Raw genomic sequence first — 14,419 nt, forward strand, 5'->3', positions numbered from 1 at the left:
ATGCAAACCACAGTGTCAATCTGAAATTGCCATGCTAGGCCAAGCTTATTTTATTACATACATTCTGCAATCTAAGGACTAATATGTTCATAATGTAAACATTAAGCATACAGAGTTAAAATTCAAGGCCACAATAGTTTTTTTGGATTGTCCCTTTTTTTTTGTTTGTTTTTGTGTGTGTGTGTGTGTGTCTTTGGTTGGCCGAGATCAACTCGTAGTGTATAAATGCATAAGTTATATAATAATTATATAAAAAGGAAAAAAAAAATAACATTGAACTTGTATACTTCATTCTGACAAACGCACAGCGTTCGCGACTCGGTAAGAAAAACTGGCGCCCGCCTAACAAAAATACTCAGGTGATTTCTGATTCTGGAAGTCAGGGGTTGTCTCTTGCTCTAACCAATAGAAAACAAACTCCCTTAGTAATGATGAGGTTCTAACTGGTAACTTTTAAATATCAGACACAATTCCAGTTTTGCCTTTTTTTTTTTTTCCTAAAAAAAAAAAAAAAAAGAGAGATGCATATTTTGATTTCTCGCTCCTTCTGCTTTTCCCTTTTCCCACTTTTTATTACTACTGAATCAAGTCTGTTCCTCCTGAAATACTGGGAATGGTATAATACTGAGCAATATGTTTCACAAGTCCAAACAAGTGTTTCTTCATAGTCCCAACACTACAAAGTTTTCAGTCTTTTCAGTCTCTACTGGTCAAGAAGTTTCTTTCCTCCCCTTCTCACCACCTTCATCCTCCTCTTTCTCCTTCCTGCTTCCTCTGTCAGGTGCAGGCCTCTGATCTACAATCATACACTTGCCCTCCAGCACATTCTCATTTCCCACGTTTGGCTCAGGGTTCCTGTAAAACTGTCAAGGAATCTGAAAGTTTGGGTTGTCTTCACAGTTTGAGTGGCTGATTCGCTCTGATGAATGGATCTCGTGTGACTTTTAACTACAACGCTGCTGTTCTATTCCAAATCAGCTTCCACACTAACCAGTCTCTTCTGCTGATATGTTCCTGTTTTTTAAATACAGATAGGCTTTTTTTTCCTTTTTTTTTTTCCCTTTTCCCTCTCTTTTGTAATGATCCATATACTGTATGTTAGGTCACTATAGACTTATCCTTATATTGCTGTAGTATAGTCCCAGTTTTGCACTAGCATGATATCAAACTTTACACACAAGCTTATCAACTTTTTAAGACCACCAGCTTCCGTAGGTTTTCTTTATCATTTCATGCTTCTACCTACATAGTCTATTGTTGTTTGGTCCACAGAGTCGATGCCCATATACATTACATTTTAGTATCTTAATACTTCTTGGATATTTCCTTTAAATCCCTACTACAAAAAGTCTTTTTGACACCTATTTTTAACGTGGTTTTGGGTGTTTTTTTTTTTTTTTTTTCTCCCAGCCAAACCTTCACTTGTCCCTTTAGGCACTTTGAATTCGAGTACTCCAACAGAGTTCATTGTGACTCCCCAGGGACCGAATCCCAGTGAGAAGCGTCTTTGCTTTGCCTGGCGCTTATTTCCCCCACCCCACTTAGTAGTAGGTGCCAAGGTGAGAAGGCATATGAGCAGCTGGCAGCCTGGTGTTGGGGTAGATCCCTCCAGTGGGCGAATTCCAGTACGGATTGGGGGCAGCAAAAAAGCTGGAGGATGTCACGGGCAAGGCAGGGGGGTGGGGAGCCACAAAGTTCATCTTCTGCGGGTGCGCGTGGTACGAGCTCATGTAGGGCAGGTCCGACGGGTATTTGTACATGGACGACTCCGGGGGGTGAGGCTGCAGCGCCTGGGCGATGCCGTGGAAGTCGAATTTGTAGGCGTAGCGCTTGCCGTGCACCTTGGTCATGATGTTCTTGTCGTAGTAGTAGCGCAGGGCGCGGCTCAGCTTGTCGTAGTTCATGTTGGGCTTGCTCTTCCGCTCGCCCCAGCGCCGCGCCACCTCGTCGGGGTCCGTCATCTTGAACTCGCCGTTGGTGCCCTCCCAGGTGATGCAGTTGGAGTTGGAGCTGTCCGACAGCAGCTCCAGCAGGAACTGCCACAGCTGGATCTGCCCGCTCCCTGCGGGGAGGAACAAAGCGGGAATGTCAGGGCTGGCATTAATAATGTCAAGGCGTCAATTCTGCAGGCTGTCCCCGAGGAGCCCATTAGGAAATGTTGTGATGTTGGCTCCTAATTCTTTCTATTAGCCAGTCCCCGTTCTCCCAGGACTGTCTCAAGAAACCCTAAAGAGCAGGGATAATTGTAATGTGTCATGTTTTCCCTCATGTGAGTGGCAGAATGCCATTCCATGGAGATTTAATTGTTACCTAATGTCATTCAGCGCAGACAATTGATGGGGAAATAATACAGCGCTCATTTAGGAAACTAATCTCTAAAGTTCAGCACAAACAGCTTTCACTTGCGTAACACTCTGCTTGTTCTCACAGCATTATGTTGCAACTAAATGTTCCCTGCTATGGAATGAGCCCACACTAAATGGAGAAGTTTAGAGCAAGCTGGGCCCCTGCCAAACCATATCATCCCTTTGCAGCGTTTGGGGAAATGCACAACGGAAACTTATTAGCTTGCTGTTACACTGCATACAACCAGAGGGCAAAACAACTGCAGGAACAGTGAAAAGGTCCATAAAATACATCCTTGTCATCATTCTGCTTCAAATGAGTTTAAATAACTATTTTACATTAAGACATAAAATGTTGCTGTTGTATTTTTCTCACTCTCTGCCAATTCCACCGCAAAAAGAAAATAGTCTGCTGTAAACTTTGCAAAAGTGAGGTAGGGCAACAAAATTTGTCCATTTTAGACAAGTGGAAGTAGATTTCAAAGGGCCTTGCCACTGATAGTCATGTTAGAAGCTTAGCATTTCTTAACAAAGCAACACTGAAATGATGCAAAATGCAGCTGAAGCAGCTTGCGATGCAATCTGTTTCACAAGCACAGTGTCAGCAGAATTTGCCAACCAGCCTGGATGTGCTAACTCTGAACTATGTTTCTGACCAGGAATCGGTTGGGTTTCTTTTTTTTTTTTTTTTCTTATCCAAACCAGCTATGTGGGTATAATAAACAAGCTTTTCTTTAGAAAGCTTATAGTAGCAATTACAATATCCAGCTAGAACAGCATCTGAAACCCATTAGCAGTTTCTACTTCAGTGCAACTGAAACCCATCATATTCATTTAAATTGTATTTATCCAAACTGGCCTTAATGAATTTCTTCTGTTCCATTAACATGCATTAAATAAACAAACAAACAAAAGAATCCATGGTATGAGCAAGGCATGCAAGTTTTAATACACGAAACATAACAAGAGGATTAGGCTTTGAAAATCAATAAACAGTTCAGCACTGGACAAAACACAAATTTTTGAATAAGCAATCCAACATATGTTCTAACATAAACACTTGCCTTCCAAATGTAATATATAGTCCTATGAAAATAAATGGTTGCTGTCAATTTCCTTTTAATGAGAGAGTAATTCCACCGATTTATAAACACACAAAACATGTTAAAGCACAGGAATGATGGAGTGGAGGAATTCCATACCCAAATGTTAAAAAATCATCCCAATCCAGATTGTGTTAATGTCATTCACAGTAATGAAAGTCAACCAAATGGACACTTGATAAAATTTGGCAAGCCGTGATTTATGACCAAATTGAAGGGATGTAGGCCCCACTTCCAGTCAAGACCAGCGTTGCCTGGAAATCTCCACCACCTCAGGCCATTTGGAAAATCCTATTCTTAACACTTACTTAATTACTTTCCTCTGCCACACAAAACTGTTCAGAGAGTCAGCTAATCTAGAACTGTGCTCGATGTCACTTGGGAGAAAGCAAACTGATCAGCATTTTGGCAATTTCAGGCCTTGAAAAGCTGTAAGATTCTTGTAAAAAGAACCATTGTCACTGAAGGCTGAGGAGATCTGTGTGGAACAAGGAATGTCGTGCCCTGGGACTGTCCAGGCAAGGAACACAAGTGGAACACACAGTGTCAGTCCATTGTGGTGGGCTGTGCTGTTGATCATGCTGCTGTACAGCCACAGCATGTCCTGCAGACTTGGAGCAGTGAAATCTGCACAATTCCCAAGCAGAGCTACTAAATCACCCAGAAGATCCCTTGTCTTTAGCAAAAACAGGCTGGTCCAAGGTTGCACTCCATGATCCTTGAGGTGCTTTCCAGCCTGAGGGATTCTGTAAGTCTGTGATTGTGTTCTAAGCTACACATCCCTATCCATAATGCACCCCATTGCCTTCTTGAGGTGGGAGAACACTTTTGAAGTGTTTAACCCAGTTATTATTTGCAAATAGATTATACTTTCCTGTTCTTTCTTTTCTTTTTCCTATACATTTCATCCCAAAATTTTGTATTCATCAAGGCCAGTATGACATTGTGTTGTGGATTAACAGAATCAGAGACACAGCTGATGGAGACTGGTGAAGAGATTTTTACCCTTCTGGAAGGGTAACTGGAGACCAGATGGGGTCTCTTACACCCCTTAACCAAATCCTGATGTTCAGAAAACTGAAGTGAACTCCAGTTTCAAAGGTTGGACTCTTTGGAGGTCCTTTCCAAACGTAATGATTCTAAATTCCTCAGTCCCACCCTTGTGTAATTCAGAAATTCTGCAGCACACTGAATATCATCAGCTCCCCCTGAGGAGTGGGAAAATCAGGGACATCCCCTTCCAGGTCTGGTCTTAGAGCTGAAGTGGGAACACCAGCAGTGAAAGAAAGGAAAGCTTCCTAAATCAGCAAAATCCCTTCTCACCTGGATTTGCGAGTCGGCTGCTGGTCGGTCCAAGAATCTGATACGGATCTACGAATTTGTGAAAGAAAGATTTAAAATCATGCAACAGCATTGTCAAATATTTTAGGTGCCATTTCTGAACCTTGTAAGAGGCAGCGTGCACCGCCTGATGGGACAGCAGGTCCAACACCTGAGCCAATTTCTCCCTCTGCATGGCAGTATTTGCATGTTTTATTTTCAAACTCTGTGTGCAAAGAAATACATTTGCTTTTTGTACTGTAATAATGTGCAGATGCATATATTCAGAATGTAAGCTTTGTTATGAGGCATTCTGGTGGTGGAATCCCTATCCCTGGAAGTGTCCAAGGAAGCCCTGGACATAGCACTCAGTGCTCTGGGCTGGGAGCAAGGTGGGGATGGGTCACAGGTTGGACTCAATGACCTTGGAGGTCTTTTCCAGCCTCAGGGAATCTGTGATTCTCTTTTGTCACTGGACTCCAGTGAGGGATCCCATGGATTAACCCTGCAACTGGTGTTTTCAGAAGAGTCTCTGTCAGCCTTACAATGCCTGAAGCATCTCAGTATTTCCTTCTGGAAATGAAAACTTTGGCCTGAAGTCCAACAGGGAAAAAGGGAGGGCTGTGACAGCACGACTAAAGCCAAAGCGATGGGCTGCAAGCACTGAGTGACCCTGTGGCTTTTACAGCCAAGAAGACAATCAGGTTACATTCCTTACACATTTTAATAGTCTGTGCAGCTCACACACAGCCATTAAAAGGTCCTCAGGACTTAGATAAATCATTGGTATATTTCTACAAAGATTCTCGTGGATGGAAGGCCAAATTAGATAAAACACTGTTTGGGCAAAATTCAGTGTAATACTTCCCAGGCAGTCTGTGCATGAGTTAATGAGACCTAGTCATGCACAGTCTTGTTTAGCTCTAACAAAAACCAAAATAATGATTTAAAATCCATGTGATAAAAACTGGCTCAGAGTCTTCTGAGCTAAGAATATCCCCTAAATCTCTTTTATTTCCTCCTTCTAACCTTTTGCTGTTAACAAAAGCCATGAGTGACTCAGGACCTTTGGAGTGCTCTCCAGCTACCTGTCCACAATACAGCTGAATTTGCAATAAGGGATTAGGTCCCACCCCACAGATTTGCTGCTCTGAAAACACAACAGGCACCCATTTTGCTAAACCACTACTCTACAAACCCATTAACTTCTGCTTTCTCCTCAGTTTACCAACAGACTGATAATCTAACATTCCTGTTGTGTTTCAGGAGCCAAATTCAGATGGGTTTCTGTAAGCTGTAATCCACTCCCCTTTTTATTTTTTTTTTTTCTTTTGGCTCATGCACATTTTCCAGCTGCTGGCATCTCAGCTACTGGGGTCTTTTGACATCTCTACCTTCCACCTTCATACTCAAACTGTAGATGGATTGTTTTAATAGTATTTTTATTCTGGAAGGTTGCTACTGCCTTTAAACATTACACTCATCCCAAATCCAGCTGCAGAGCAAACCCCATTCACATCTGGGGTTTTGGTGGTCTCCAGCTGGTGTGGTCTGACCCAGATTGTGCAGTTTGGGGGCCCTTCTCATCATATTCAACAAACCCAGGCAGAATTCAAACCAAATTACACCCACCTAACTGAGGACGCTGGTCTTCTGTTTTGGGAACTGTTGAGGATGATGGCTGAGTAGCTGAAAATAGAAAAAAAAAAAACAAAACCCATGTAGTTATTTTTCCAGTAGGATGTTGCTCACCAAACCTATGAGAGCTCCCCAGGCCTGGATGTCCTGCTGCCCTCGGCTCCAGGATGGACACAACAGGATTTAAAGCTCATAAAAAGCTTTTTAAGGCTCTGTGGTGATGGATTTGATGAAGTTTGAGTTTAAGGAAGGACGTGGCTGCCCAGTGACACCTCCCAGAATTGCCTATACAATTGGCTTTCCAAAAATGCACAGATAAAACCCCTCCAGAGCTCCTGTAATTCCCTTTGGAGCCTAATCCATGCTTCCCCAGCTGTGCAGATGCTTTTACCTTTTGACTGAGGGCTGGGGTGGCTGTGACTCGTCCATGCTGATCTCCTGGCTTGCTCATAAGGCAAATCTGTGAAGGAAAAAGACATTTATCCATGCACACATGGCCTAAAGTGGTTATGTCCAAAAAGGGCATGTTTGAGGGGACTCAGGATTTGGAAAATCACTGAAACAGGCAGGGAATTCTGTGTTAAAACCTTTATCATCTTTATTGTCTCCAAAAACAACAGTAAAAACAACAGTTGAGCTCTGCACTGCTCTGCAGAAGTGCCTGTTGTTGTCAGAAGTCTGAGCTGCACTGAAATAGGTGGTGCAAAGAATTTTCAGAGACAATACAGAGCTCATCACTTCCAAAGGTTCAGGGGACTCCCTTTAGTCCCCTTCCTCAGCCCAGCCCACCAAAGAATGGCACACACTGGCATCATGAATAATCTGTGCTAGAATCTTGCAGGAAAAGTCCCCCAGGAGCTCATTTTATGCACAAACCCTCCCAGATTCAGCATCTAACAGTGTTTCCTTTTAAAAAGACAGGCTTTAGTTGATTTATTCCTTTCTGCTTCTTGGGACAAGCTCCTTAAATTTAGGCATCTAAATTTTCATTTCCCTTTCTTTCATTTACTCGTTACTTCTATTTTATTTCAGTGCTTTAGCATATTAAAAAATAAAAAAATGAAACCATAAAAGCTTTCTTCATAAAGCAAATGTAGTAAATTCAAATGTTTGGTTTACTCTTAGAAATCTTTGGCAGTTTCCTGTGCTTTTCCACGGCTGACTTTAACACATTAACTAAAATTACTGCCAAAATCAGAGACTTCTGTAACTTCCAGGGCCTCAGGAAGGTAGCAGTGCCCACCTGGTGGAACTAAGTTGGTGCAGATGTCTTGACTCTCAACACTGCTTGTGCTTTATTTCAGAATTCATGTTTGGAAATGAAAACAGAAAGCAAAGGAACAGCCCCAGCTTGGCTCTGTACAAGGCAGATGTATCTGCCCATTTCCAAGCCCTGGGAGAAGCAGAATTGCATGGAAATAAAGTGTAATGTAAAATGCACAACCAAATTGCCTTTAATTTATTTAGTCTGTTTGGCACTGCCAGCTCTGCCACCTCTTAGAATCCTACACTTCAAAACCTTTGCTTTTGCTGAGGTTTGCAACTGATTTTTGTACGGCATTTTCATAATGAATAACTTTCTATCCCTGATTTCTTGAGAACTATTCCACAGCTTCAGAGAAAATAATGTGAATTTTACAAGGGCTCATAATTGAGCAGAACATGAATCATTGTGACCTGCAAGATGTCCTGGCCAGAAAGGCATTGTCAATTCCAAACTCCACCCTTTTCTTTTCTTTTCTTTTCTTTTCTTTTCTTTTCTTTTCTTTTCTTTTCTTTTCTTTTCTTTTCTTTTCTTTTCTTTTCTTTTCTTTTCTTTTCTTTTCTTTTCTTTTCTTTTCTTTTCTTTTCTTTTCTTTTCTTTTCTTTTCTTTTCTTTTCTTTTCTTTTCTTTTCTTTTCTTTTCTTTTCTTTTCTTTTCTTTTCTTTTCTTTTCTTTTCTTTTCTTTTCTTTTCTTTCCTTCCTTCCTTCCTTCCTTCCTTCCTTCCTTCCTTCCTTCCTTCCTTCCTTCCTTCCTTCCTTCCTTCCTTCCTTCCTTCCTTCCTTCCTTTCCTTTCTTTCCTTTCTTTCCTTTCTTTCCTTTCTTTCCTTCTTCCTTTCTTTCTTTCCTTCTTTCTTTCTTTCCTTCTTTCTTTTCTTTCTCTTTCTCTCTCTCTTTCTTCCTTCACTTCTTTCTTCCTTTCTTTCCTTTCTTTCCTTTCTTTTCTTTCTTTTCTTTTTCTTTCCTTTCCTTTCCCTTCCGCCTTCTCCCTTCTCCCCTTTTCTTTCTCCTTTCTTCTTTCTTCCTTTCTCCTCTCTCCTCTCCTCTCCTCTCCTCTCCTCTCCTCTCCTCTCCTCTCCTCTCCTCTCCTCTCCTCTCCTCTCCTCTCCTCTCCTCTCCTCTCCTCTCCTCTCCTCTCCTCTCCTCTCCTCTCCTCTCCTCTCCTCTCCTCTCCTCTCCTCTCCTCTCCTCTCCTCTCCTCTCCTCTCCTCTCCTCTCCTCTCCTCTCCTCTCCTCTCCTCTCCTCTCCTCTCCTCTCCTCTCCTCTCCTTTCCCTTTTTTTCTCCTATTTTTGGATCTCCAAATCATCAGACACCTGTGTCCTGAGAGCACTGGAGATGCTGTGTGTGCTTGTATTTGGTGGCACTTGAAACGTACTTGGTACAAATTCAGTACTGTGAGAAAAGTGTCTTTCCTTTTAACTCATCACATCTCAAGATGATCTTTTGACTACACCCTCTCCATGAAAAGAAAAATCACATTATCAGCTTTTCTGGAAATAGAGCAAAGCTCCAGCTTCATGCTTGGTTCAGCATGGTGCCTTGATAAACACATTGTTATTGCAGATAAGCAGATCTGTTCTTGTCCATGAGACATCAGCACAACATATCCTCATCTGGGACAGATCCCTGATGGGAATGCTCCTGTTTGGTGAGACAAACCCCAACCAGGTGTCCCAGAGCTCCTGAGAGCCTCATTGTCACTGAAACCCCATGTTCTGTTGTAAAGGTGACTGGAGAAATCCTCCCTTGCACTGCAAGCCCTGCTCATTTCCCATTTTCTATTGTAGTGCCTTAACAATGGCAGTGCTTAATTACTCTCTCCAGAACTGCACCCTAGGATTTGGCTGATTCCCACTGAACGTTATTTATTCCCCCTGCTCCTCATTTTTGACCTTTTTCATGTCATCAAGTGGCTGTCCCCAGGGTCTGCTTTTGCTCTCACATGAACAGTGCTTTGTTATGGGAAAGCTTCTTTGCAGCCTGGTTGAAATGTGACATTTAACTCAAAGGAAAACCACAGAATACGCCAACAAAACAGTTTCCTGAAAGAAAACTGAATTTCTGCAAAACCCCCTTTTTCTCTGAATAAAAATTCTGACTTCGAAGACGTCCGTCAACTTTCAATTGTAAAAGATAAAATAAAACAATACTTCCAAAATCACTACAGTTCTTTGAAGAAAATCTTTAGTTCTGCACAGAAGAACAGAGATACCCTAAAACTAAACTGCAGTTCCACAAGTAATTGTGTGAATGCAGAAAGATGCTGACACAAAGCATTTTGTTACGTGTCATTTCAAATGTGAGTTAGATAAAAATGCTGAAATGAAGGAGCTCACCATGTCTGATATGTGGTTTAAGATGTTTTCCTCTAGAGAAAATTTACATTTCATTTTTCCATCACATATAGGATGAAACAAATATGGGTATCATAGACCTTGTCAGGAACAAAAAAATCCCAATTTTCATTCAAGACCAGAGGAAAACAGACTCATTCCAGCCTTTGCCTGAAATCCTCTCCATTGGCATAGCTTTTCCTGCAGGACACCAGGTTCCTCTGGTCTTATGTTACACGTTCTCTACTGCTGGGAATTACTGAGAGTCTGGGGCCTCTGAACTTATGTTTGGTGATTGTTTCCATAGTTCTGCTTTGTTTTCTCATCCCTATTTGTGCTGACATTCCCCAGTGTCCCTGAGAGCTCCTGGGTGCCCCAGTCTGCTTTAATGCTCCATGAAAATGTTTAACTTATTTGGAATATCTCTGCTTCTTATACTGACACTAAGCAGGTGCTCTGTCACTCTCTTTATTTTGATAATTATATCACGTTTCCACAACCCCAGACTGTGATTTGAACAATTTCAAACTTCTGTATCTCTCAACATGCTCCAAAGATTTTTTCCATACTCCCATGGCTTTCCCAGGCGTTTCTAAGCACCTCCAAACTCTGCAAAGAGCCTTTTTGATAAGGGATGATTGACACAGCTTCCCATGCAAGGCCACACTGCTGGGGTGTTCAGTGGCACAGCCAAATTTCCCATGGGATTCTCCACCGTGGTTCTTTATTTGTTCACATCTTTCACTTTGGCCCACGAGCAGAGCAGTGGCTGTCACTGTGCCATAAATAAAGATGACTGTGTTGAGTTGTTCCTTCATGAGTGAAGGGGGCTAATTTGGCATCAGTAAGATATGCAAATAACTTGTGCCTTGTGCTGCATTTATCAACTTGTGTTTTCAGCTGTTAATAGATTGCCAAGTTGTTTCTCCCTAATTAACTTCCTGGGTACCTGGACAGGAATCCTGCACAGGAACCTCTGGGTTTAAGTAACAACAAAATCACAGAATCATGGAATGGGTTGGGTTGGAAGGGACATTAAAGATCATCCTGTTCCACCCCTGCCATGGCATGGACACCTCCCACTGTCCCAGGCTGCTCCAGCCCCAGTGTCCAACCTGGCCTTGGGCACTGCCAGGGATCCAGGGGCAGCCCCAGCTGCTCTGGGCACCCTGTGCCAGGGCCTGCCCACCCTCCTAGGGAAGGATTTTTTTCCCAATATCCCACTTAAACTTGGAATTTTTCAGTTTGAAGCCATTCCCTGTGTCCTGTCCCTCCATTCCCTGGAAATTGTCTCTCTCCATGTTTCCTGTGGCTCTTTCAGGCCACAATTCCATCACCCCAAAGCTTCTCTTCCCCAGGCTGAACAATCCCAACTTAACTTAACATGTCCATTGCTGATGACAGGATAATTAGCCAGTTCTTAATTTGTTTCTTATGATACACTGATTTAATTTCTACTGTAAATAGTTGTGGAGTGTTTTGGTGAACGCCTTATGAAAGCCGAATGTATGCACTGGATCAGCAGTTCCCTTTTTAGCCATTAATATAAACAAACAATTCTATCAGAGTTTGATTTCCATGGATTCAAACAAGTTGGATTTGTTGATGTAATGGCCTGGTAGTTGTTTCCTTTTCTCTCTTTTCTAATTATCAATTACCAAATCTACAGACATGCATACACGTACACAAGGCTATATAAAATAATATCTGTATGTACCCTCCTGCACTCTACCCTAGAGCACAAATAAAATAATTCCTGTTCAAACTCCTTTTAATGTGCCAATATCTCTTTTCACCAGAGCTCAGACAATTCCAGTGCATGTCTCTTCTGAGCACTTGGAGTTTTGCCTCTGGCTCAGTAATGGATTTCCTTTAAATTCAGTATTTGCTGCAACTCCTCTTGATGTCCCTTAGTACTCTGCACTCATTATTGGAAAAGCAAATGTCCAGATTAGGCATTTTTCCAGCATTTTTTTGTGGTGAAGGGTGATAAAAACAAAATCTTTGGCTCCACAGCCACGTCCTCACCTTCTTTAATTATTCCCATCAGCCTTTCACAAATCAGCACATCCACAAAACTTTCACACGTTTCAAAATTTTGAGCATTAAGAACTTCCTTATGTTTTGATTTTACTTAAGACTCTTAAACTCATAATCAGACTGCTGTGGGTTCTGCTTGCCTCAAACATAAATAAAATATAGACAGCAGGAGAAGCATATATTAGAGTATTTAGAGTATTTTTAGAGTATTTTTCCACAATAGACTTCAAATAAAAGGGAATTTTAGCCTCATTTTTCAAACAGAGAACTGAAGGGCATTGACAAGTGACTGTGCTGGGATAGTGCAACAGAAGCAGTGAACAGAGCTCAGGTTTCTGACTCCCTGCTGCTCTAAAAAGTTGATACAATTGCTTCAAAGACAGAGGTTTTTGGAAGAAATGGACTTATTAAACTCTACTTAATTATTTCACTCTACACAATTATATAGACACATATATATGGGACACAAGTATATAATGTGTGTGTTCAAAGTAGAGCCTCATATTTATGAAAAGGGAAAAAGGATGAGATATTTCAAGAGATTAAATCAATAAGATCACAGCACACAAAAAGTGGTCATTGTTCATACCTGGCCTGGTTGCAATTCTTTGTGTTGCTTCTGGATAAACTGATGTGTTTGGGAAAATAAAAGTGGCACCTCCTGAAGAGAAAGAAGAGGACATAACACCTAAATTCATTTCCACAGTCCCTAAATCCACCAATATTTTCCCCTCCTGTAAAGTGAATGAGTGAAGAATCTGAATAACTAATTTCTGCCTTTGGACTGTTATATACAAAAGTTCATTCCAATAATCTTTATATCTATGTAAATCCATTCAAATTATTGGATAAAAGTCTGTGCAAAATCTGTTTTAAGAAGGAGACAGTCAAGCTCAGGAAATCCCTTCTACCACAACCACCTCCACCTGGGAAGGTGGCTTTGTATCCCCTGAAATGAAACCTCTTTGCCTCCATTAGTGCTTTCCCAGAAAGGTTCATATTTTCAACAGAGACTTGTGGGTCAGACCCTCGGAGATCTCATTAATCTTCCCCAGAGTGAAAAAAATGAGAAGTATTGAGCCTGATGTAGGAAATGGAATCTCCCTTTTCTCAGGCACTGAAATTGCTCTGACTACACCAATGGACTTCTCGTGACCCTCTCCAGGAACATCAAAAAAGTCAATTACTGCTGATTTCAAGAACTTTTTTTCTAACTCTTTTGCGGCCCACTGAAAATTGAACAAGTGATTTCCCATATGCTGATGATCAGCACGACACTATTCACACTCCCCAATGACAGATAATCTCATTTTGGTGAAATGAATTTCAGAATATCATTGTCAGTGCACACATAGAGAAAAAGATAACACACAGAACTGCTGAACAACACTTGGATATCTACAAGTGGAAGCTGCTTAGCAAGTGAAAATCTCTAAAGTCAGACATGGAAAAGACCATCAGGTCCATCTATTTTTAAAAAGGACTTAAATATTATCCAAACCACGTCAAAGTGAATGGAAACTTTTTTTGTTGCCTTTGGTGGGGTTTGCAGCAGGCCTAGAGCCCACAGCAGGACTTTGTTTGCCACTATGACCAGTGGCAAACCTCTAATGTCAGGGAGAGATCTTCTAATCCACTGAATTTTGCTGTGAAATTCACTCAGAGTGAAAAACGAAATAAAATATGAAAGAAATATTGCTATCCAAGTTTTGTTTTCTTTTTCTTTTGCATTATCCTTTGTATTATCTTTTTCCTTTCTCATAGAGAATTGTTATTTCTGGTCACTGTAGGTAACTAACACCCTCAGGCATGATCATGCAATATTCCAAACATCTTTTGTAGGGATATAAACCACATTATTCGTACAATTCCATGCCTCTGCTGCACAACTGTTACAGCAAGTTAAAACAGATTCTGAGTTATTTTCATAAATACTTTAAGATGCATCCTGAAAGACAGATGAGGCATGTGTCATTCCCCAGCCTACACTCAACGCTTTCCTGGGCCAAATTAACAGAAGGGTGAATATCAACAAAAATAATTTTAAATTCAGATCAGATTTACTGGAATTCCCAGCTCAAGTCCCACAGCAGCTAGAAAATGAGATGAGCTAACTGCCTGAAGAGCAATTTTATTTATTTCCACAACATTTAGCTCATGGGAGGGGAGACATCCCTATTCCCCAGAGCCCAAAGCACTTTTGAGCTCCAAGAAGCTTCTAGGGATCCATGGAGTAGATCTGACAGCAGAATGGACAGAAGGACCATAAAAATCCTCAGATAAAAGGCCCCAAACCTGCAGTTTTATGCTGTGTCAGGGACCCCATTCTTTTTGCAGGACACCAGAAATTTCTGCACCATTTTTGCACCACCTGGC

At 41.4% G+C, this 14,419-nt stretch overlaps 1 protein-coding gene across 4 annotated transcripts in view; it reads right to left on the minus strand.

The window, feature by feature from the left end:
- Positions 1–13: 13 nt before the first annotated feature.
- Positions 14–14,419, minus strand: part of ERG (ETS transcription factor ERG) — a 139,603-nt gene continuing 125,197 nt past the window's right edge. For all 4 annotated transcript variants that reach the window (XM_053969919.1, XM_053969922.1, XM_053969918.1 and 1 more), the window contains 5 exons: positions 12,633–12,704; positions 6,798–6,866; positions 6,401–6,457; positions 4,772–4,819; positions 14–2,062 (listed from right to left, as the gene is read on the minus strand). In XM_053969919.1, the coding sequence (XP_053825894.1) occupies positions 1,542–2,062; positions 4,772–4,819; positions 6,401–6,457; positions 6,798–6,866; positions 12,633–12,704 (767 nt within the window). In that variant the 3' untranslated portion in view covers positions 14–1,541. The remainder of the gene's footprint in view (positions 2,063–4,771; positions 4,820–6,400; positions 6,458–6,797; positions 6,867–12,632; positions 12,705–14,419) is intronic.

This window comes from Vidua macroura, chromosome 2 (genome assembly GCF_024509145.1).
Source record: "Vidua macroura isolate BioBank_ID:100142 chromosome 2, ASM2450914v1, whole genome shotgun sequence".
Taxonomy (NCBI): domain Eukaryota; kingdom Metazoa; phylum Chordata; class Aves; order Passeriformes; family Viduidae; genus Vidua; species Vidua macroura.